Source organism: Amblyraja radiata, chromosome 10 (genome assembly GCF_010909765.2).
Source record: "Amblyraja radiata isolate CabotCenter1 chromosome 10, sAmbRad1.1.pri, whole genome shotgun sequence".
In the NCBI taxonomy this organism is placed as follows: Eukaryota; Metazoa; Chordata; class Chondrichthyes; order Rajiformes; family Rajidae; genus Amblyraja; species Amblyraja radiata.
This window is the reverse complement of record NC_045965.1, coordinates 23,161,219-23,182,639: the sequence shown is the minus strand read 5'-3', so window position 1 is coordinate 23,182,639 and position 21,421 is coordinate 23,161,219. Positions and strand designations below refer to the sequence as shown.

The 21,421-nt window shown below is 42.5% G+C and overlaps 1 protein-coding gene across 1 annotated transcript in view; it reads left to right on the top strand.

Moving 5' to 3' along the window:
* Window positions 1-21,421, top strand: part of xpr1 (xenotropic and polytropic retrovirus receptor 1) — a 208,125-nt gene that overhangs the window by 145,561 nt on the left and 41,143 nt on the right. Inside the window, exons 10-11 of the mRNA XM_033028353.1 lie at window positions 7,429-7,594; window positions 10,537-10,731. Of these exons, the coding sequence (XP_032884244.1) occupies window positions 7,429-7,594; window positions 10,537-10,731 (361 nt within the window). The remainder of the gene's footprint in view (window positions 1-7,428; window positions 7,595-10,536; window positions 10,732-21,421) is intronic.

The window sequence follows — 21,421 nt, the reverse complement described above, 5'->3', positions numbered from 1 at the left end:
GGGCACCAGAGTGTTGCCTTTCAATAGGACAAAGCATGAATGGGGAAATATCAAGGGTATGTAGGAAGGTAAATGTAATTATCATGGGTGATTTTAATCTGTTCATTAATTAGACTAATTAAATTGGCACGGTTACCATGGAAGAGGAATTCATGTAGTGTATTGATGGTTGGTCCTTAGAGCAATATGTTTCAGAATCTACCTGGCTGTTTTAGATTTTGTCATGTGTAATGAGTTAGGATGGATAAGCGAGTTTTAGATCTTTGAGGGAATCATGATCACCATATGTGGAATTCCAGGTAGTATTTGAGGGAAAGCACCTTGGGTCCAAAATCAATGTCCTTAATTTAAATACAATACGTTATGATCGAACTTTATTTATCCGAGGAGGGAAATTGATCAATAAGGGCATTCACAAAGATAAGAAGATTTAAAAACTGTTAGTTGCTACAAATTGCAAAATGTCACTCTTCTAATGCATTGAGAAATTGTAATGTTACATTTAATCTCCTTGCACCATTAATGGTATAGTTATCAACAATATTTTAAGGGAAATGATTACAATGGACAATAAATTAAAACAGAAATATAATTTTCTCGTATAAAAAGCAACATGTCATTAAATTATCCTTTACTATTGTGCAACAATATGCCTTTGGTACAATTTTAATATATACCAATCTAAATAAGCTATATAATAACAATATACAAATAAACCCCCTCCCTCACTGATGATCCAGTCAGTGATTATTTTAATGGCACACTACAGGCATACTGTGCTGGGCTTTATTCAGCAGTGATATTTTTAACATATACTAAAGCAAAACAATGTATTTATTCAGCCCTCAGGAAATCTTCAACATTGTTTATGCAAAGATCTGTCGAATGCAGTTTAAAAAATATTCTTTGGAATCATAATTTATTTTTTTGCATCTCATTAGAAATATTTGAAATTTGATGGAGTTAGATTTCCTAAATTGATGCACATCTAATTTTAATGCAAAAGTGGGTTTTCCACAGGGCGTACTGTATTTTAAAGAAATACTGCAAAAGCTGCATTCAATGCTTCAATAAATGCCTTAGATATGGATAATTTTCTTCTTTTGTTCATTCTGAAGGAATCAGTGGGGATTCATTTCCCAGCTTTTAGCACAGTTCATCCTGCTTCTCCCACACACCAGACAAATTATTATTTTTTCATCTTTTTCCTTTCTAGTTCTCACTCATTCCCTCTTGTCCCGCTCAGTTTTCTCTCATCTTTTTCTTTCCCTGTGTCATTCTGACATTCTCATCCAAAACTCTCTATTGTTCACATCTTATTATGTACATGCCCCTTCCTCTGTGCCCTCTAAAATTGTCCATGTGTTCTATTTCTTTCCTTTCTATCTTGTTTTCACTAATTCTTTTTTTTCTGAAAGCTCCCTATTTCTGACCCTCCTCCTTCGTAAGCAGCCCACTCTTTTACACACCCTCCCTGTTCCCTTCATTTTTCCCCCCACATTAGACCATTCTACCCGTTTTTGTCACTTCCCTATTTCGTGCCACCTCCTTCCATTTATACCTCCTGCCCAATCCCTAAGTGTCTCACCTCTTCTGCTCCACACTGCCTCTCCCCTACCCCATGCTGTACCCCTACCCCATGCCTCTCCCCTACCTTCACTGTTTTAATCTTGTTATTTGTCACTGTACCTATGTGTGCCAAATTATCTATGCTCTCCTTTTGCTATTGTCCTCCTCATTCCATCCCTTTGTTCTCCAATATAACCCTCTCCTTTATGCCCATCTTTAGCACTGTCACTCCTTTGCCCATTTTCACACAGCCAATGTTCAAACCTCATTTCACCATTCTTCTGGAAAATAGAATCTATGTCCTAAAATAATTATATTTAGCGTAGATGAGTCAAATGGATTACCGTGAAGAACTTTGCAGTACTTATCTGACAATCGTCTTTTGAAACAGATGGATCCAGCAATTATTTTGCATATGTGTTTAGTAAAACATAAACTTCAGCGGATAAAGTATTAATTTTCATGTGTACAGTAAATTCCGTGATGCAAATGGATATGAGTTAGTCTTAAAATATATCACCTGTTATTATACGAAGCATTTCGACTCTGAATATGTACGGTTGTGATACATTGATCCTCATCATATGCAGTTCTGAGCTACAACTGTTATTAGATTCAGATTCAGATTCAATTTTAATTGTCATTGTCAGTGTACAGTACAGAGACAACGAAATGCATTTAGCATCTCCCTGGAAGAGCGACATAGCAAATGATTTGAATAAATAATAATAAGGGGGGGGGGGGGGTGATTGGCAGTCACCGAGGTACGTTGTTGAGTAGAGTGACAGCCGCCGGGAAGAAGCTGTTCCTGGGCCTGCTGGTTCGGCAACGGAGAGACCTGTAGCGCCTCCCGGATGGTAGGAGGGTAAACAGTCCATGGTTGGGGTGAGAGCAGTCCTTGGCGATGCTGAGCGCCCTCCGCAGACAACGCTTGCTTTGGACAGACTCAATGGAGGGGAGCGAGGTGATGCGTTGGGCAATTTTCACCACCCTCTGCAATGCCTTCCGGTCGGAGACAGAGCAGTTGCCATACCATACTGTGATGCAGTTGGTAAGGATGCTCTCGATGGTGCAGCGGTAGAAGTTCACCAGGATCTGAGGAGACAGGTGGACCTTCTTCAGTCTCCTCAGGAAGAAGAGACGCTGGTGAGCCTTCTTGATCAGAGTTGAGGTATTGTGGGTCCAAGAGAGGTAATCGGAGATGTTGACTCCCAGGAACCTGAAGCTAGAAACACGTTCCACCTCCGTCCCGTTAATGTGGATGGGGGTGTGCGTGCCGCCCCTGGACTTCCTGAAGTCTACAATGAGCTCCTTGGTCTTCTTGGAGTTAAGGGCCAGGTTGTTGGCAGCGCACCATGCTGCTAAGTGCTGGACCTCCTCCCTGTAGGCCGACTCATCGTTGTTGCTGATGAGGCCAATCACCGTTGTATCATCTGCATACTTGATGATGGTGTTAGTACCATGTACAGGTGTGCAGTCATAGGTGAAGAGGGAGTAGAGGAGGGGGTTCAACACACAGCCCTGTGGAACGCCGGTGTTCAGGGTGAGGGTTGAAGAGGTGTGCTTGTCTAACCTAACAGACTGGGGTCTGTTGGTTAGAAAGTCCAGTATCCAGTTGCAGAGGGAGGGGTCGATGCCCAGGTTACCGAGTTTGGTGATCAGTTTTGATGGTATAATGGTGTTGAATGCTGAGCTGTAATCGATGAACAGCATTCTTACGTAAGTGTCTCTGTTGTCGAGGTGGGAGAGGGCGGAGTGAAGTGCCGTTGAGAAGGCATCCTCGGTACTCCTGTTCTTGCGGTAGGCAAACTGATAGGGATCCAGTGTGGGGGGTAGGCAGCTTTTGAGGTGTGCCAGGACCAGCCTCTCGAAGTACTTGGTGATGATGGGGGTAAGTGCAACTGGGCGGAAGTCGTTGAGGCTTGCCGCAGTGGAGTGTTTTGGCACTGGCACGATGGAGGTGGTTTTAAGGCACGTGGGGACAACTGCTTGGGCAAGTGACAGGTTGAAGATGTCAGTCCAGACGTCTGTCAGCTGCGCAGCACAGGCCCTGAGCACGCGCCCGGGGATGCCGTCAGGGCCAGCAGCTTTACGTGCATTAGTCCTACTCAGTGCCACGTATACGTCGTAGGGGGTGAGTGTGAGGGGTTGGTGATCGGCAGGTAGCACAGCCTTGATGGCTGTCTCTAGATTGTCCCTGTCGAAGCGGCCATAGAAGTGATTAAGCTCCTCAAGGAAGGAGGCGTCGCTGGATGTGGGGGTGGTGTTGGAGGGTCTGTAGTCCGTGATGGCCTGGATGCCTTGCCACATGCGTCAGGGGTCGGAGTTGTTGTTGCTCAGTCTTGAGAAGAATCAGCCAGGATTTCAATTTATTAACCAAACACGTATGCTTAAAAGAAGCCAAGATTCAGTTGTGATACTGTCCATTATTAATTAAGTATACGACACTTGCAATCAAGATTTAAAGATAAATATAAAGACAGCTTATACAACAAATAGATACAAAAAGCTGGAGTAACTCAGCAGGACAGGCAGCATCTCTGGAGAGAAGGAATGCGTAATGTTTCGGGTCGAGACACTTCTTCAAACTGGTTAGAGATAAGGGAAATGAGAGATATAGATGGTGATGTGGAGAGATAAAGAACAATGAATGAAAGATATGCAAAAAAGTAATGATGATAAAGGAAATAGGCCATTATTAGCTTGTCGGGTGAAAATGAGAAGCTAGTGTGACTTGGGTGGAGAAGGGATAGAGAGAGGGAATGCTGGGGCTACCTGAAGTGAGAGAAATCAATATTCATACCACTGGCCTGCAAGCTGCCCAGGCGAAATATGAGATGCTGTTCCTCCAATTTGCATTTAGCATCACTCTGACAATGGAGGAGACCGAGGACAGAAAGGTTTTTGTAGGAATGGGAAGGAGAATTAAAGTGTCCAGCAACCGGGAGATCAGGTTGGTTCAGGCAGGCTGAGTGAAGGTGTTCTGCGAATCGATCGCCCAATCTGGGTTTGGTCTCGCCAATGTATAAGAGTCCACATCTTGAACAATGGATACAGTAGATGAGGTTGGAGGAGGTTCAAGTGAACCTCTGCCTAACCTGAAAGGACTGTCGGGGTCAGTGGTGGGATCCCGGTGGAGGTGGTGGAAATTTCGGAGGATTATGTGTTGGAAAGATAAATGATACCACTTATAGCAATTGCCTGTGTGGCTGACATTAATTGTCTGTCCCAGTAGTGGTATAATAATTGTGCCTGATGGCTTACACTAGGTTGTGATGTTGATGTTCATTCCCTCTGAGTTATAATCCTACATCCATATGTCTGCCCTGTTATCCTGTCTCTCTGTCAATTTATCCTTCAGTCACTCTATTTACTTATCTATTGCTAGCTCATTAAAGCAGTGGGTTTTCGTCCATTGTTCAATTAATTAATAATCTTGCACCTCTTTCAAGCATCACAGTTCTAACCAAGCTTTAAATAATCTTTGCCTCCTTTAAATAAGCTTGCCTGATTGTTCCTGGAGGTTATTCTTGATGTGACTATCTTAGTCAAACAGCCATTCTTTCTCCCTTTTATTTATTTATAACTATTTTAAGAACCAACTACATTTTTTTTAATGAAGCGGCTTTGAGGTTTCATCCTTTCATTTGCTCAAAGCAATGTACTGGCAATTAATCTTTAATTTCTGGAAACACTCTGGTATGATTGGCATGTCCAATATTAATCCTGACCATAGAAGGGTGTGTAAACTTGAGATATTGCATTGCTCCCGGCCAACGATTGTGGGCCTGCACATTTTGAGTAATAACTGGAAGTGTCAATAATCTGTAAAACATTTAGAAAGGAACATTCTTGCAGGTGCTTTGGGGAAAAGAGATATACTGAAGTGATACAAAACCAACTGAGTAATTACTTTTTGTAATTGGTTTTCCAAAGAGCCACTGTGGCATCTGGTTGAGAACAAAAGTTGAAGTAGTGTCACAGTGCACATTTGCAGATAATTGTTGGAACAGTAATTGCATGAATTTAATGCACTATATCTTGCTAAAACAGCACAACTCGTACAAAAGCTGATGAAACTCACTGCTGCATTTAGCCAGTGATGAATCACATAGAGGAACAATGTGTTCAAATAGTGCTGTTTTTTCACTGAAATGGACAGTTGTTGAATGGAATTACTGAAGAGCTGTCATTTTTATTGCTTTTCTTTCTTTCCCAGTTTTTGTCAGCTCCTCTGTGAAGCATTGACAGATCACTGGGATTCATTTTTATTATCTTGTTCCAACCCCAGAAGGCTATTGCTCACTGGAGCGTCTTGACAGTGAATGGCAGTAATCGTAGCTGACCCCAGTCTATTCTTTACCAATTCCACATTTTCAGAGACTTTCCAGGGTTGCAAAGTTGACCTTTATTAGTTGGTGTACAACAGAAGCACAGTTTGCAAATGTTAAATGTAAATTTAAATGATCCAGCACTGCTATTAAATAAGATCATGGCTGATCATCCAAAATCAGTGCCCCATTCCGGCTTTTTCCCCCCTATCCCTTGATTCCTTTAGCCCTAAGAGCTAAATCTAACTCTTGAAAACATCCAGTGAATTGGCCTCCACTGCCCTCTGTGGCAGAGAATTACACAGATTCACAACTCTCTGGGTGAAAAGGTTTTTCCTCATCTCAGTCCTAAATGGCCGGCCCCTTATTTTTAAACTGTGGCCCCTGATTCTGGACTCCCCCAACTTTGGGAACATTTTTCCTGCATCTACCCTGTCCAATCCTCTAAGAATTGTATATGTTTCTATAAGATACCCTCTCATCCTTCTAAATTCCAGTGACTACAAGCCCAGTCGACCCATTCTTTCATCATATGTCAGTCTCGCCATCCCGGGAATTAACCGGGTGGACCTATGCTGTACTCCCTCAATAGCAATAATGTCCTTCCTCAAATTAGAAGACCAAAATTTCACTCAATACTCCATGTGCCATCTTACCAGGGCCCTCCCTGTACAACTGCAGTTGGACCTCCTTGCTCCTAAACTTAAATCCTCTCACAATGAAGGCCAACATGCCATTAGCTTTCTTCACTGCCTGCTGTACCTGCATGCTTACTTTCAGTGACTGATGAACAAGCACACCCAGGTCTCTGTTGACTCTGTGGAAAACAACTGTGTTCCCTTGGAGTGCACAGTCAAACCCTGCTCTGGATACAGCTGTAGAGAGACATCTCGTCTAGGAAGTGTGGAATGGCATAATTTTGGTTAATTAAGCCAGTATACTGTACATTTTGTGGGAAATGTTAAGTAGCGTATTTTTAGAATTCTGAAACATTTTGTAGTGTCAATGGTTCATTTTTCAGCTGAATCACAAACCACCTATAATAGCCGGAAATAAACATTTAAGAAGCTGCGTTCTTCGACCCATTAATAGCTAAGTGAGCACATCCAGTGAATCGCTGTACCTTTAAATAAAACAATGAGCTAAAAATTACCTGTTGTGTAAGGATGGTGGTTGAGGATTTGCAATTTAAGAAATAAAAACTTGCCGTTTGCTAACTTGTATGAAAATTGATGAGTGATGAAATAATCTTTTATTGTCCAGATATTGTCAGAAAGTGATTTCCCTTAATTTTGGAGGAGAGTATCTCACCTCTTACTGAGGCTAATTTATTAATCTCCTCTACTTAATTGCTTGTCCTTGCTTGTTTTGATTAAATGATTAATTGAGTCTTATTTAACATACGTGAAGACCAGGAGGTTGTGGGGTGGGGGAAGAGGTGTGGGAGGGCAGGGCAAGGCAAGGCAAGATGAAAGCTGCAGTTTTAAACAATTGCTGGTGAGTGTAATGTGTTCTCTTTTATCCACAGTTCAGAGTCTTCACAGCTCCATTCCACAAAGTAGAGTTTGCTGATTTCTGGCTGGCTGACCAGTTGAACAGCCTGGCCACAATCCTGATGGATCTGGAGTACATGATCTGCTTTTACAGCTTTGAACTGGATTGGAGCACAGAAGATGCCCTCATTAAATCTTCAGGTAATCTACTACAGACGTTAACCACGTAGGACTCTACGTTAGACAAATTTCTGCCTATACTATCTACATCTTAAAACCTAAGACGGGCAAAGGCAACATGTGCACAGAATTTATTTGCATTTGGAAGGCCATGGATAAGGAATAGTTAAAGCTTTGTGCATGGGAAATTGTATCTCACAAAGTTGATTGACTATTTTGAAGAGGTGACAAAGCAGGTTAATGAGGGCACAGTAGTATGTGTTGTGTACATGGATTATTGCATGGCTGATGACAAGGTCCCACTTGGTAGGCTTGTCCGGAAAGTTAGATCACATGAGATGTACAGTGAATTAGTCAATTGGATAAAAGAATGGTAGGAGTCAGAAGGTCATAATGGAGGGTTGTTGTTCAGATTGAAAACTTGTGACCAATGATGTGCCACAGGGATTGGAACTAATGCATCAGTGTTTATCGGACAGTAAATCCCTGTGGGAGGGGGGGAGAGAGTATTTGGGGAAATGTTCCATTCCCACTTGGCAGAAGATGCCTGCAACCCACAGCAGCTGGCATTATCATCCCCAGCCATCCTGCCTGTCTCCAAAGTGCTTGTACATATGTACAGGCTGCCATAGGTCAGGCATTTGTAACCTGGAGAAAACCTATATAAATGATTTGAATGTAGGTTACATGATAAGGACGTTTGTAGATAACACCAACATTGATGCTGTACTGGGCAGTGAAAAAGATTGCCTTAGTTTAAAAGAAAATATTGATCAATTGAGAAATGATGAGACAAAAGGGAGAAGCAATTGGGGGGATAGAGGAGGGGTGAGCGATTACAGACATATCGAGCCAATTAACAGAGGGTGAAAGTGGGGATGGCTGCTGGAAGGTGATAAACAGGAACACGTAGGCTGCCATTGCTGGAATCTAATAAGTAAAGAAGTTGTTAATGTGAGCCATTATGGGGGAGGTGACTGGCAGAACCATATGAGGGAGGGAGATAGGGGTGGGTGTGTGGGAGCCAGTGGGTGAAATGTGTGTGACGTAGTTCGAATGTGTATCGAGTAAGTAGATGGAAACAGGATTAAGAGGGGAACAAAAAAGATTGGAGGGGGTGCTGCTATATGTTTTTCAGCTATTTTTGTGCTGAAAAAAGTTGCAGAGGCATGTGTTTTTCAACATAACACATCAGCAATGAATATTCCAAGCTTCCAATTGCATGCCATTTCAATTCCATTTCCTATTCCCACATCGACGTGTTCATCCTCGGCCTTCTCCAGGTCCTGGTATAAAATATCTCAAGTCGTTGAGTTTCTTATCACATGCACAATAAGGTGAGGTACGGGTACAGTGGAAATGGTGCAACCGCAACACAGGCACGGAGACTCGGAGAGCACACAAGAACATAAAGTATATGTATACATTCTGAGAGACGGTAAAAAGAAAAGACTGAAAAAATCAAGATATCAGTGCACAACACAATTAGAAAACAGGTCCCAGGTAATGCAAAATGTCGTCCATCGTTACCTGTTGCCAAGGTAGGATTATGGTTGTACATCAGTTCAAGAACCTTATAGTTGTAGTCAAGACTGTTTAATTGTTATATGTACTGACGATGGAACAAGGAAATTCTTATTTGCAGCAGCATAACAGGCATGTACACGCAATTCTAAAAGATAACATATAAATTTAAAAAAATCAATAAATTAATAACCCCAATATGAGTGCAAAATATTCCAAGGTTCTTCATGCAACCAGAGATCGTTCATAGTTTAGTTAGTGTTTTGTAGTGGTAGCCTGATGGTTACTGGGGACAAGTTATTCTTGAACCAGATGATCACGGTTTTCAGACTATACCTTCTTCCTGATGGTGGGGAAGTATTACTGTTGTGACATCCAATAAGCCTGAGCTCAGAGAGAGAACTTGGTTAAGGTGCTATAGGGCTGTGATTGTGAAAATTTCCCTGGGTGAAACAGCATCTTAAAGTAGTTATGGCGTTCTACCTCTGTCAATCTCTCAGTTAGGGTAGGGGGTTACTATTTATCTGCCTTCTGCAGTATTCAGACTATCCTTTGTGCTAGGAAAAGAATGTTGAAGGGAATCTCCCTCATTTTTGCTTCTGTTTATGAGTCAAGTGCTTGCGGTTAAAAATCTATTGTTACTACTTTAAACTTTATTGGCATCAGTTTTAGGGAATCATTGAAGGGCGACATGGTTAGAATCGTCCAATGCCTCAGTAAAGGTAATGCTGGATAAAAATATGTGGGCTTTATACCAAGTGCTGCCTTCAACTGTCATGAGTGAATATTTATCACAAGAAAACCTGCATACCTGATGCAAAAAACGTGGTCCTTCTCCAGATGAAGTAACTGTATTATTTCAATGCTGTTTTTGAAGAACCAAATAAACCCATTGTCCATACCTGACTTTCAGACTTATTTCAATTGTTATAGCTCCATAGATGCTGCTGCACCCGCTGAGTTTCTCCAGCACTTTTGTCTACTTTCAATTGTTATAATTTGGTTAAGATAGACACAAAAAGCTGGAGTAACTCAGCGGGACAGGCAGCATCTCTGGGTACACAAAAATGCTGGAGAAACTCAATAGGCCTATTTCCTTCGCTCCATAGATGCTGCTGCACCCGCTGAGTTTCTCCAGCATTTTTGTGTACCTTCGATTTTCCAGCATCTGCAGTTCCTTCTTAAACAGCATCTTCTTCAGACTGGTTAGGGATAACATTATAATTTGGTTAAGCAGTTGTAATCATTATGGTGAAGGAGCTTGCCTTTGAGGATTTTAAATGTCTTGTTTAACCTGGGTATATATTGTGTTTTATTGGTATCCTGGTGAAACTGGATGATTTGCAAACGGTCCTTTGACAAACTATTGTAGTTTGTCAAATCTCATTTACAATAATTGGTGAAAAAAAATCACTCTCATTCCCTTCTGCTTATTCCAGGTGTTAATACATGCAACAGCTACTCCTATGGAGTAAGAGCCATCATCCAATGTCTGCCTGCATGGCTGCGCTTCATCCAGTGCCTTCGGCGCTACCGAGACACCAAGCGAGCGTTCCCTCATCTGGTCAATGCCGGAAAGTATTCTACAACATTCTTCGTAGTGACCTTTGCTGCTCTGTACAGTACACACAAAGGTAAGCTGCTAAGAAATTATTTCCACCATCCACTATATTGATGAATAGCTTGAAACTGTAAACTGAAGACATTGATTTAAAAATGTAATTTGTGATTGTAATCAAAATGATTGTGATTGGATCAAAATGTTTCACAGGAAAACGATTACTGAAATTATACTTAGACATCTTTCTCTGCAATGTAAAGAGACTCCATTTCAAATTCGCTACCTTTCCCCCCCCTCATTCGGCAACCTCCCACTGTTAAATCTACTTTCAATGTGATGAAAAGCCTTTAATTTGGTGCCTGAAGGCAGATGGGATGTGTATAGGTTTCTTTCATGGTTTATCCCCTGAGATCAGAATAAGGGGGGGTTGCATAAATGTATCATAATACGCCAGAAGGCACTAGCTAATAGGAATATCCTGCTATTGGAGCTACTGTACATTGCAAGCTTGTTAATCTCTGCAAAATCATACTTTTTTCAGTTCTTTGTTTCTTTCCATTGCCTAACCTGCAGCATGTCTCATTTAGAGCTCTGTCATTTATTCTGCATTGTCTTTCCTTTCTCACCAACGTATCCCTTCATAGTTTTATGTATTCAATTTTACCAAGCCTTTGTCTCCCCCTTCAGCCAAGATATGCCATCTTACTGACCTGTTTATTTAAATTTAAATTAAAACATTTAGAAATGTTAACTTTACATATTCATTTCTAAATCATGAATATAGATTAAAATAAAACTGCGCCTCAACATTGATAGTGGGGAACATCACTGCCTACCATCCTTCTGTCTGAAAAATCTGTAGTTTACCATTATTATCTCCTTTCTGCTGTAAGCCAATTTCCTATCTGTGCTTTCATTTCAAGGGCTCAATTTAGCTCGCCAGCCTTTTGTGTGAAAATTTATCAAACGCCTTTGAAAATCCACAGAGCCAACAACTACTGCTTTCCTTTAGTCAAATTTCGCTATTATTTCATCAAAAATGCAATCGTTAGTCAAACATGATTTGACATGAATAAATAATGCTAACTATTTTATTAACACAAACTTCTGCACGTGCCTTTTACATTTTTTCACCAATTAATGTTTGGTGGAGTGGCGACGCGGCCCTGGCTGCAGCGGCTCACCGGCAGTCCCGTTTGTTTGTGTTTTTTGTGTTGTTTATTTTGTTTTGGTTAGTCTAGTTTTTGGTTTTTAGTTTGTGTTTTGGAGGGGTGGGGGGTTGAAACGGGGTTTGCAGTCTCTCCCTGCGGGGGAATGCGACTTTTTTGTCGTATTCCCCTTCTCTGTCTCTGTCTGCGCTGAGGCCTAATGGAGCTGATGACCTCGAGGCTCCGGAGGCAGAGCCCGTCAGGACTCGCCCTGAGCTCGCTCCCGTGAGGGTGGTCCGGCTCAGGGCTGGAACAGTGCTCCCGTGAAAGGCTGTGGCGCTCTCGTGAGGGCGGCCAGCCCAAGGGTGGAACGAGGCTCCCGTCGGAGCGGCCGAGCTCGGGGAGGTGCGGCGCTCGCAGCCCGAGGGAGGTTCGGCGCCCATGTCGAGGCGGCCCGGCCCGAGGGAGAAGCGACGCCCAAGTCGGGGCGGCCCGGCCGGAGGGAGAAGCGACGCCCAAGTCGGGGCAGCCCGGCCCGGGGAAGAAGCGACACCCATGTCGGGGGCGGCCCAGCCCGAGGCTGAAGACGGCACGATACTCACGTGAGGGTGGCTGGGACGGTGTTCTGGCGGTGGTGGCCTGAGTCCGGGGTTCGGCCACGGGCCAGCGGCTGCGTCTGCAGGACTGGTGGGCGGCAGCTTCGACCACCCCGGGCCTCGATTTATAACATCGCCCGGGGGGTATCGCCTCAGCGCAGAGGGAGAAGAGGAGGGAAGAGACTGCAGACCTAAGACTTTTGCCTCCATCACAGTGAGAAGATGCTGGGTGGACTCACTGTGGTGGATGTTAATATGTGTTTATTGTTGTTTTTATTGTATTATATGTATGACTGCTGCAATTTCGTTCAGACTTCGGTCTGAATGACAATAAAGGCATATCTATCTATCTATCTATCTATAACATTTTCCACACACCGAGGAGGTTTCTTGGTATGTCCATGCATTCCTTTAATTAGGTATAATTGTGTTACATTTATCAGCTTTCAGTTCTTTGGTGCTTTTCTATACTTAAGGTGGGTTAGAAAATTAATGCTAAATTTACATACAATAAATGGCAGGACACTTAGGAACATTGATGTTCAGAGGGATCTTGTGGTGTAAGCCCATAGCTCCCTGAAAGTGGCAATACAAGTAGATTGGATTTTAAATGAGGCCTATGGTATGTTTTCCATCATTGGTTGGGGCATTCAGGAGCGGAAATCCCGGGGGGCCAGGGGACACCCCCCCCCTCCCCATTTTTTTGTAATGCGGATTGTAAAACGCGGTGAAATCTCCACTTTCCGTGAGATAGTGGGGGTGGGACTGATGATCGAGGGCGCCGATTGGACGAGAGAGACGTCAATCAGTAGGCAAGGCGGGATATGATGCTTCAGCGCAAAGATTGCAGGAGGGAGGTGTCAGTAAGAGGCGGAAGTAGGGAGGTGGGACTGAGGATAGAGCACGGTGATTGGAGGAGGGAGACGTCCATGGAGCAAAGATCATGGAGCAGAATTGCATGCCCAGGTCATAGGTCACAAGCGAAAAACACTCTTGGCAGCCCGGGACACAGACCTGCGCCTCATCCTCAGCCAGGATAGACCTCGGGTCTCCGGCGCCGCAATCGCTGCCGAAACGCCACTGGACCATACCCGTCCCATCCGAGTGCCCCCTCCCCACGCCCGGGTGTGGCCAGAGATGTCGGGAATCAGACGGGAGCGGTGCCTCCAGGTCCACAGCCAGCGCAGAGAAGAAGCACTAAATCCAGCTCAACTCTGCCTGTCCCGCCAGGTTAACCTACAGCCCTGCCTGGACTTGCGGGAACGACGGCCCAGGCGTACAGCCAGCGCGGAGAAGCAGTGTTAGCTCCACGGCTCCGGACTGGTGCCCCGCTCAACTCTGCCTATCTTGGAGGATAACCTACAGCCCAGCCTGGACTAACGGGACACCAGTCCGGAGCTAGCGCTGCTTCCCTGTGCTGGCCGTAAACCTGGGCCGTCGTTCCAGTAATTACCGTTCACAGGGCCCATGGCTGAAGCCTCTCGTGTGTCTCTGAGTGTGCGCATGTGCGCGCGGCCGCCAAGAAATTGTGTGTCCCCGGTCCCCCATGTTTTGATAGCGATTTCCGTGCCTCGGGGCATTGATTGTAAGAATAATCATTTTTTATCCCAAGTTGGAAATGTCAAATACCAAAGGGCATAGCTTTGAGATGAGATGAAGAAAGTTTAAAAGAAATATGCAGGGCAAGATTTTTTGTAACATCGAGTGGTAGACATTTAAAACTCACTGCCTGGCATGGTGGTGGAAGCAGATACACTAATGGTATCGAAGTGGCTTTTATGCAGGTAAATCAGGGATATAGATCATGTTCAGGCAGAAGAGATTAGTTTAATTTATCATCATGTATTGAGTTTTGTGTGCTGCCCTATGTTCTCAGAGTTAGGAAGTCATGTTGCCGCTGTATAACACGTAGGTTGGACGCATCAGGAATATAGTGTGCCGTTCTGATTGCCCCATTGCAAGAAGGATGCAAAGCCTTTGGAGAGGGTGCACCAAGATAGTGCCTTGATTAGAGATTAATCGCTATAAGAAGAGGTAGAACAAACGTGTTTTCTCAGGAGCTTTGGAGGCTGAAGGGAGACCTGATAGAAGTATGTAAAATTATGGGAAGCATCGATGGGGTAGATAACAGGTTCGGAATGTCAAACACTAAAGGGCATAGCTTTAAGTTGAGAGGAGGGACGTTTAAAGTTAATGTGCAAGGCAAGGATTTTACATAGAAAGTGGTCAGTGCTTGTAACGTGCAGCCGCTTGTAACGTGTAGCGTGGCCGCAGACACAGTTATGATGTTTAACGGACATTTAAACAAACATGTACACATGCAGGGATATGGATCATGTGCAGGCACATGGGGTTAGTTGAAACTGGTTTCTTGGTTGACACTGACATCGTAGGCCAAAGTGTCTGGCCCTGTGCTGTACTGTTCGATATTATGTTCTATGTCTATACCAGCATCACCTAGAGTTCTTGTCATAGAGAAATCTCGCCTATCACTATTTACTTGAAAAGATAATAACTAGCTACAAAGAGGTGCCTGAAAAATCATCATGTTCAATGCCCACCTCCGTATTCAAATTTAAAGCTGGAATAGGAAATGCTTCAATAGGTTGCTTTTGATGCTTAGACAGAAAGTGGTAAAGCATTTGCAGATTAGGGTGATGGGCTAAATGGCCCCCTTTTCCATTTTAGTTTTTACAAAGTTATTGGCTTCAGGGTGAAAGAAATGTAATGGAGAACAAAACAAAGATGAACAACAAACTCAATTTGAACCAAACCACAGCGTGCATGCTTTATCTAAAATTGCCTTTTGCTTTGTTGCTCATGCATTACATCATTCTCATTTGTCGAAATCAAAAAGCTGTCACTCATTTCTCCATGAGTGTCCTTTATCTGCTGTAGATCTGAACTTGCACATCTCGTAAATGTGGCTAATCGCATTTAATTGCTTCATATGATGCTATCGCACTATGTTCAATTTTAAAATATCTATATTCATCTATAATGGTTCATCGAGCTTTAGAAGGGTTAATTTTTTCAGGATTTCTATTCCACGACATAATCAAACAAGATTTTACATCAACACTTAAGTAAATTTGGCAGAAGATTTACGTTTGCTTGCTCCGATTTTTGTAGCCTTGAAATATAATAAAGTTGTCAGATGCTTTATGTTGATAATTGTGAGTTTAAAACCAATAATGCAAAGAACTGGGGTGTAATTCATGGCAAATTGTATTTGTAACTTTCTTCCAAAAATCCATATAACAATGGCTTTGACCAATTGTTACCTGAGTAAAATTCAATTTTTATTTCACAAGAATATTTAGGGGTTAGTGTTTTGTGGGAACAGTGGGCACACACAGATTATTTTCTATAGCACAAACCAGTGGCTTCACAAAATAGGTGCAAGTCTCTTGTCCATAACGTCATGCGCAATAACATGGAGTTGTCTGAACCCAGATTTTAATGGACATTTTCAATAATAAAAATATAGTCTGTGATTCACCAAAAATAAATAAGTCAGCCCAGATGGATTTTTGGAATGTGCGATAGAAAAATGTACATTGGTCTAAAAGGACACTAAGATTTATTGGCATGGAGAACAGGAACTGTAGGAAAGAACTGCAGGTGCTGGTTTAAATCGAAGGTAGACACAAAATGCTGGAGTAACTCAATGGGACAGGCAGCATCTCTGAAGGGAAGGAATGGGTTAGGAAAGAACTGCAGATGCTGGTTGAAATCAAATAGGAAAGACTGCAGGTACTGTATGCTAGTTTAGTTTTTTGCACTCACATGTACCGAAGTACAGTGAAAAGCTTTGCATGCTACCTTGTCAAATAAAGGACTATACCTGGTCTCAATCAAGCCATCCGCAGTGCACAGATAAAGAATGAAGAGTACAGCATTTTATGCAACATAAAGGCCAATTAAAGTTAATTCATTGGTCTTCAATGAGGTGGATGGGAAGTCAGGACCACACTCTAACTGATCATAGGACCATTCAGTGGCTGATAACAGCTATGAAGAAACTGGCACTAGATCTGGAGGTATGCATTTTCAAACTTCGAACATCTTGTCCAATGGGAGAGGGGAGAAGAGACTGGTTATTGATTATGCTACAGCCTTGCCGAGGCAGCGTGAAGTATAGATGGATTCAACGGAAGGAAAGTTGGTTTGCGTGATGATCTGGGCTACGTCCACAACTCTACAATTTCTTAAGGTCTTGTTTGGAACTGTTCCCAAACCAGGGTGTGATGCATCCCGATAAAATGCTTTCCACCACATATCTGTAGAAGTTGGTGCACATTGTTGGGGACATGCTGAACTTCCTAAGTTTTATAAGGAGGTAGAGGTGTTGGTGTGCTTTTTTGCCATAGCTTTGATATGGCTGGTCCAAGACAAATTGCTGGTGATATGTATTCCTAGAAACATGAAACTTTCACCTACTTAAACTCCTTCAATGTATATTGGGGTGTGTGTACTATTTAGCATCCTGAAGTCATTCACAATCTCCTTTGTCTTGCTGACATTGAGGGAGAGGTCTATTTTGCATTTTGAAATGTATGTTAAGAAACATCTGAAATTTAGCACTAGAAATAAAAGCTATTCCATTCCTTGTTTTGATCAGTACAACAAACTATCAATAGATAAGAAAGAACGATCCAGAATGTACATCCAGTGATCATTATTGTATCCAAAATTGATCTGAAATACAGAGCCTAAAATGAACAAAAGGTGAAAGTTGATTTATTTAACATACAGATAGCTTTTGGTTTCATCCTAATTTCTAGAATGTCTGTTTTCCATGCAAGCCACAAGCGAAGTTTCTGAAGTTGACGGCAAAGAAAGCTTTGGATTCCAACTCAGTTGTTCTTTCTGGGAAGCATATATCATGAAGTCATGATTGATCACAGTTGTGGTACTCCCCCCAAATAAAAGTAAGAAAATGAATGCTGGACCATTGAATGCAAAATCACATGCCTTATTTCAGGATAATCACAAAATGTTTGAAATCGTCAACAGGTCAGGCCTCATCTGTTTGAAGAGAAACAGCATTAACATTTTGGGTCAAAGATCCCCATTTCCAGAGTTGAGAATACAGCCCTTGATCTAAAGCACATGAGCTATGACCACAGTTATGTAATTTTTGGGGTATGTTGAGCACCAAGGCAAATTCCTTGTATGTGTGCATACTTGGCCAATAAACGTATTCATTGATTCATTCATTCATTTATTAATGAGTAATTGTAGAGCGTTCATTCCTTACTTCAACTCTTTTATATTATTAATTGTTCTTTGTTCAATACTGTTTTCATCCATTATAATATGATTTCATCTCCACAGTACCCCCTTATAAGTAAAGAAAGATTGCACTGTACAAGACCTTCAACAATGACACAGCTTTATGTCAAATGCGTCATATAATATATTATATAATTCTGCTGATTATATCTTAACGTACTAAGTGTCATTCGTCTTTCTCCCTTGCATTTATTGAACTTTACTGGCCATTAGTCTGATAATAGCTCGGTATTAAAATCCTCAAATTCCACTCCAATGCATTTAATCATTGCATCTCATCACCTCTACAATCTTTAACCTGAGATAGATTTAAGTCTGCATTTCCCCATTTTGGATTTCTCAACCATTACTAATTTAAGTAAAAGAAGACACAAAGTGCTGAAGTAACACAGCGGGTCAGGCAGCATTTCTGGAGTAAAAGGATGGGTGATGTTTCGGGTCAGGACATCTTCAGACCTTGTAACTAAAGGTCTGAATCCAACTAAAGCAGATGGTCTATCCATTTTTAGTGTAACTAGCCTTTCTCATACCTCCTCTGTATTAATTTTTAGCTCATCCAGAATCTCAGTTACATTTTCTTTTGTTCAGAATCCAGCAACATCATCTTCCTTGGTTAAAACTGATGTGAAAATATTTATTTATTTCACTGCTTCATTTAGTAAGTTACTTTATAGTTTTTGATCAACAAAACACCTCTTGCAACCCTTTTCCTATTCATGTTATCAGATAATTATTATTAGATTCACTTTTCCATTTGCTGCCAATTTTTCTCATCCTATCTTCTTGACTCATTTCCTTTTTACTTCACCTCTGAACGTTCTGTGATCAGTCTGATTCTCACTTTCTTTGACAACAAGACATCTGTTCTTCTGCTTTTTCCTCTAACTTTTTGGTCATCAAGAGAATTTTGGCTATAATTACCCTAAAGCCCCTGTCCCACTTTCCCAAGTTACTCACGAACTTTCCCGAGTTTTCCCCTTGATTCAAACTCGGAGATGCCATCCGTAGGTACTGGGGGCTATTTTTTTTACTCGTGGACATTTTTCAATGTGCTGAAAAAATGGCCCGACTTACCTGATGCCCCGAGTACCTACAGCTGGCATTACGAACCGCTACGGGCTCGCTACGGACATTCTCCGAATTTGAATCAAGGGGAAAACTCGGGAGAATTTGTGAGTAACTTGGGAAAGTGGGACAGGGGCTTAACTTTGTTCCCAATAGGATTGTAATTTAACCTAAACTTCTCTACCTTAAAAAGTAATCCATTGCTCAATTACAGTGTTCCCTGCCAAGCTTTGATTCACTATTTTCACTTGTTGACACTGGCACTTCTCCAATGTATTATTTTTACTCCAGAGTGCTATTTTAAAGTTTATCATGTCACAGTCACTATTCCTAGATATACCACTGCTGATACTTACTCCACTTGGCCTGGATTAACTCCCAGAACAGTGCAGACACGTCTCCTTCCTTGTTGGTCCTGAAACATACTGATCAGCAAAGGTATCTGTACTTGCTTAAGACATTTCTCTCCCTCTTAGTTCTTTATGCTATTGCTATATCAGTCAATGTCAGATAGAACATAAAACACTGCAGCACAGCCCCTTTGTGTCCAACCCACTGCCAAATTAAACATCCTTTTTGCCTACTGTGATCCCTAGCCCTCCATTCCTGCATATTTACAAACCTATCTAAAAGTCACTTAAATGCCTATCTGTTTCCACCACCACCCCAGGCAGCATGTTCCAGACACTTACCACTCTCTGTGGGGGGAAAAAAACAAGCACTGCACATCTCATTTAAACCTTCTCTCCTCAACCGCTGACATTCCAGAGAAAACAATTCAAATTTTCCAACCTCTTTTTATAGCTATTACCCTCTAATCCATCCAGCATTCAGCAAACATCTTCATCCCCATCTGCAAAACGTCAACTATTCCTTTTTTCCAGAGATGCTGTCTGACCCGCTGAGTTACTCCAGGTTTTTGTGTCCATCTTTGGATCCTTGTTATTACATTAGTTCATATTTCCCCTGAGGATCCATTACCATGGAGATCCTTAATTAATCCTGCCTCATTACATATGACCAGATCTAAAAATGCTTGTTCCTTGAGTGATTTCATGATGTTTTGTTCTCAGAAACAGTCCCTTAAATGCAGATGGCCTCATCATCTAGACTACTCTTGAGTATTTGATTTATTTGATCTACATGAAGCCTAAAGTCACCTTTGTATCTTCCTTACAAGCCCCCATTATTTATTGATTCAGACTCTGTCATGCAGACATTGTTAAAGACCCTGTGGCCCATTCCTACTGTTCACTTCTTTCCCTTGCTCTTTTTAGTTTTAACCAAACTAATTTTACATATTCACATTTCTTCTGAACCAAGATAATTTCTTACTAATTACTGCTCATCCTTTATTAGCAAAGCTGCACTACCTCCTTTTCCTATTGACCTATTTTGCCAAAAACCCTGAAATAATTAATTTGCAGCCTTGGTCCTCCTGCCACCAGCTCTATCTAATGGTGATCACATCATGCCCATTTATGTCTGCCATTGCCATCAGTTCTGGGTGCAGATGCTGTATGCATTCAAATAACCTTCCCTGTTTCCCCCACCCCCTGCTCTTCCATCTCTTCCTGAGCACTCTCGACAGCTCCAGTTCATTAATTTTCCGGGATGCTTGTTATAACTAACTGAGTGAAGCCGTTTTTAACATAATATATCTCTTGTTCCCCACTAGTAGTGCCAGTGCCCTGTGAATTGAAACTTATTTCTGCCAAATCAATTTTTTGTCATGCTTTTAATTCTCTGATCTTTTGGCCCTATGTGAATTTCCGTGTGGCTCAGACAACAATCTGGACATTTTAATTTTGTGTTTCTGTTCATATTCCCTTAATAGAACCTCTTGCTCAGGCCTAGGTACGTTATTAATACCTATGTGAATTATGACAGGGCTGCCAACTCTCACGCTTTGAGTGTGAGAATAACGCATTTGGGCAAATTCTCACGCTGATCACAAATTTCTCACGCTCTGTCGTGAGAAATTATGTGATCAATGAAAATTTCAAAATTCATATCAACTGCATGGGCCGCAGGTGTTGGAGAGCCGGGGCTGAGGGAGGGATGGAAGCAGCGGGCGGGGACAGATGCGGGAAGCCGGGGCTGGCAAGTGTTTACCGTGCTGGCGAGTGTTTCCGGGCTGGCGAGTCGCTCGCTGCAGCTCCGGCCATGGAGCAGCTTCAGTGCAAGAGTCCCGGGCCGTCGGAGGTGTCGGAAGCGTTGCGCCACTGCCGTGAGAGTCTCTGTTCCGAAGGGACAGAGACTCAAAGGGAGGGGGAGAGATAGAGGGAAAGGAGACAGTGGGGAGAGAGAGAGAGAGAGGGTGAGACAGAGGGGGAGAGAATGGGGGGAAGAGAGGGAGGGGGAGAGTGAGGGGGAAAGAGAAAGAGAGGGGGGAGAAAGGGAGGGAAGAGGGGGGGGAGAGGGAGAGGGGAGGAGAGAAGGGAAGAGAGGGGTGGTAAGAGGGAGAGAGGGGGGAAAGAGAGAAATGGGGGAAAGAGGGAGAGAGGGGGGCAAAGAGAAAGAGACAGAGGAGAAAGAGAGGGGAGGGAGAGGGTGGAGAGCAAGGGGGATTGTTGTGTTATGAATACCACAGAAAATATTATGTACTCTCAAGATCACATTTAATAGAATAATATTGCTTAAATATATAGTTATT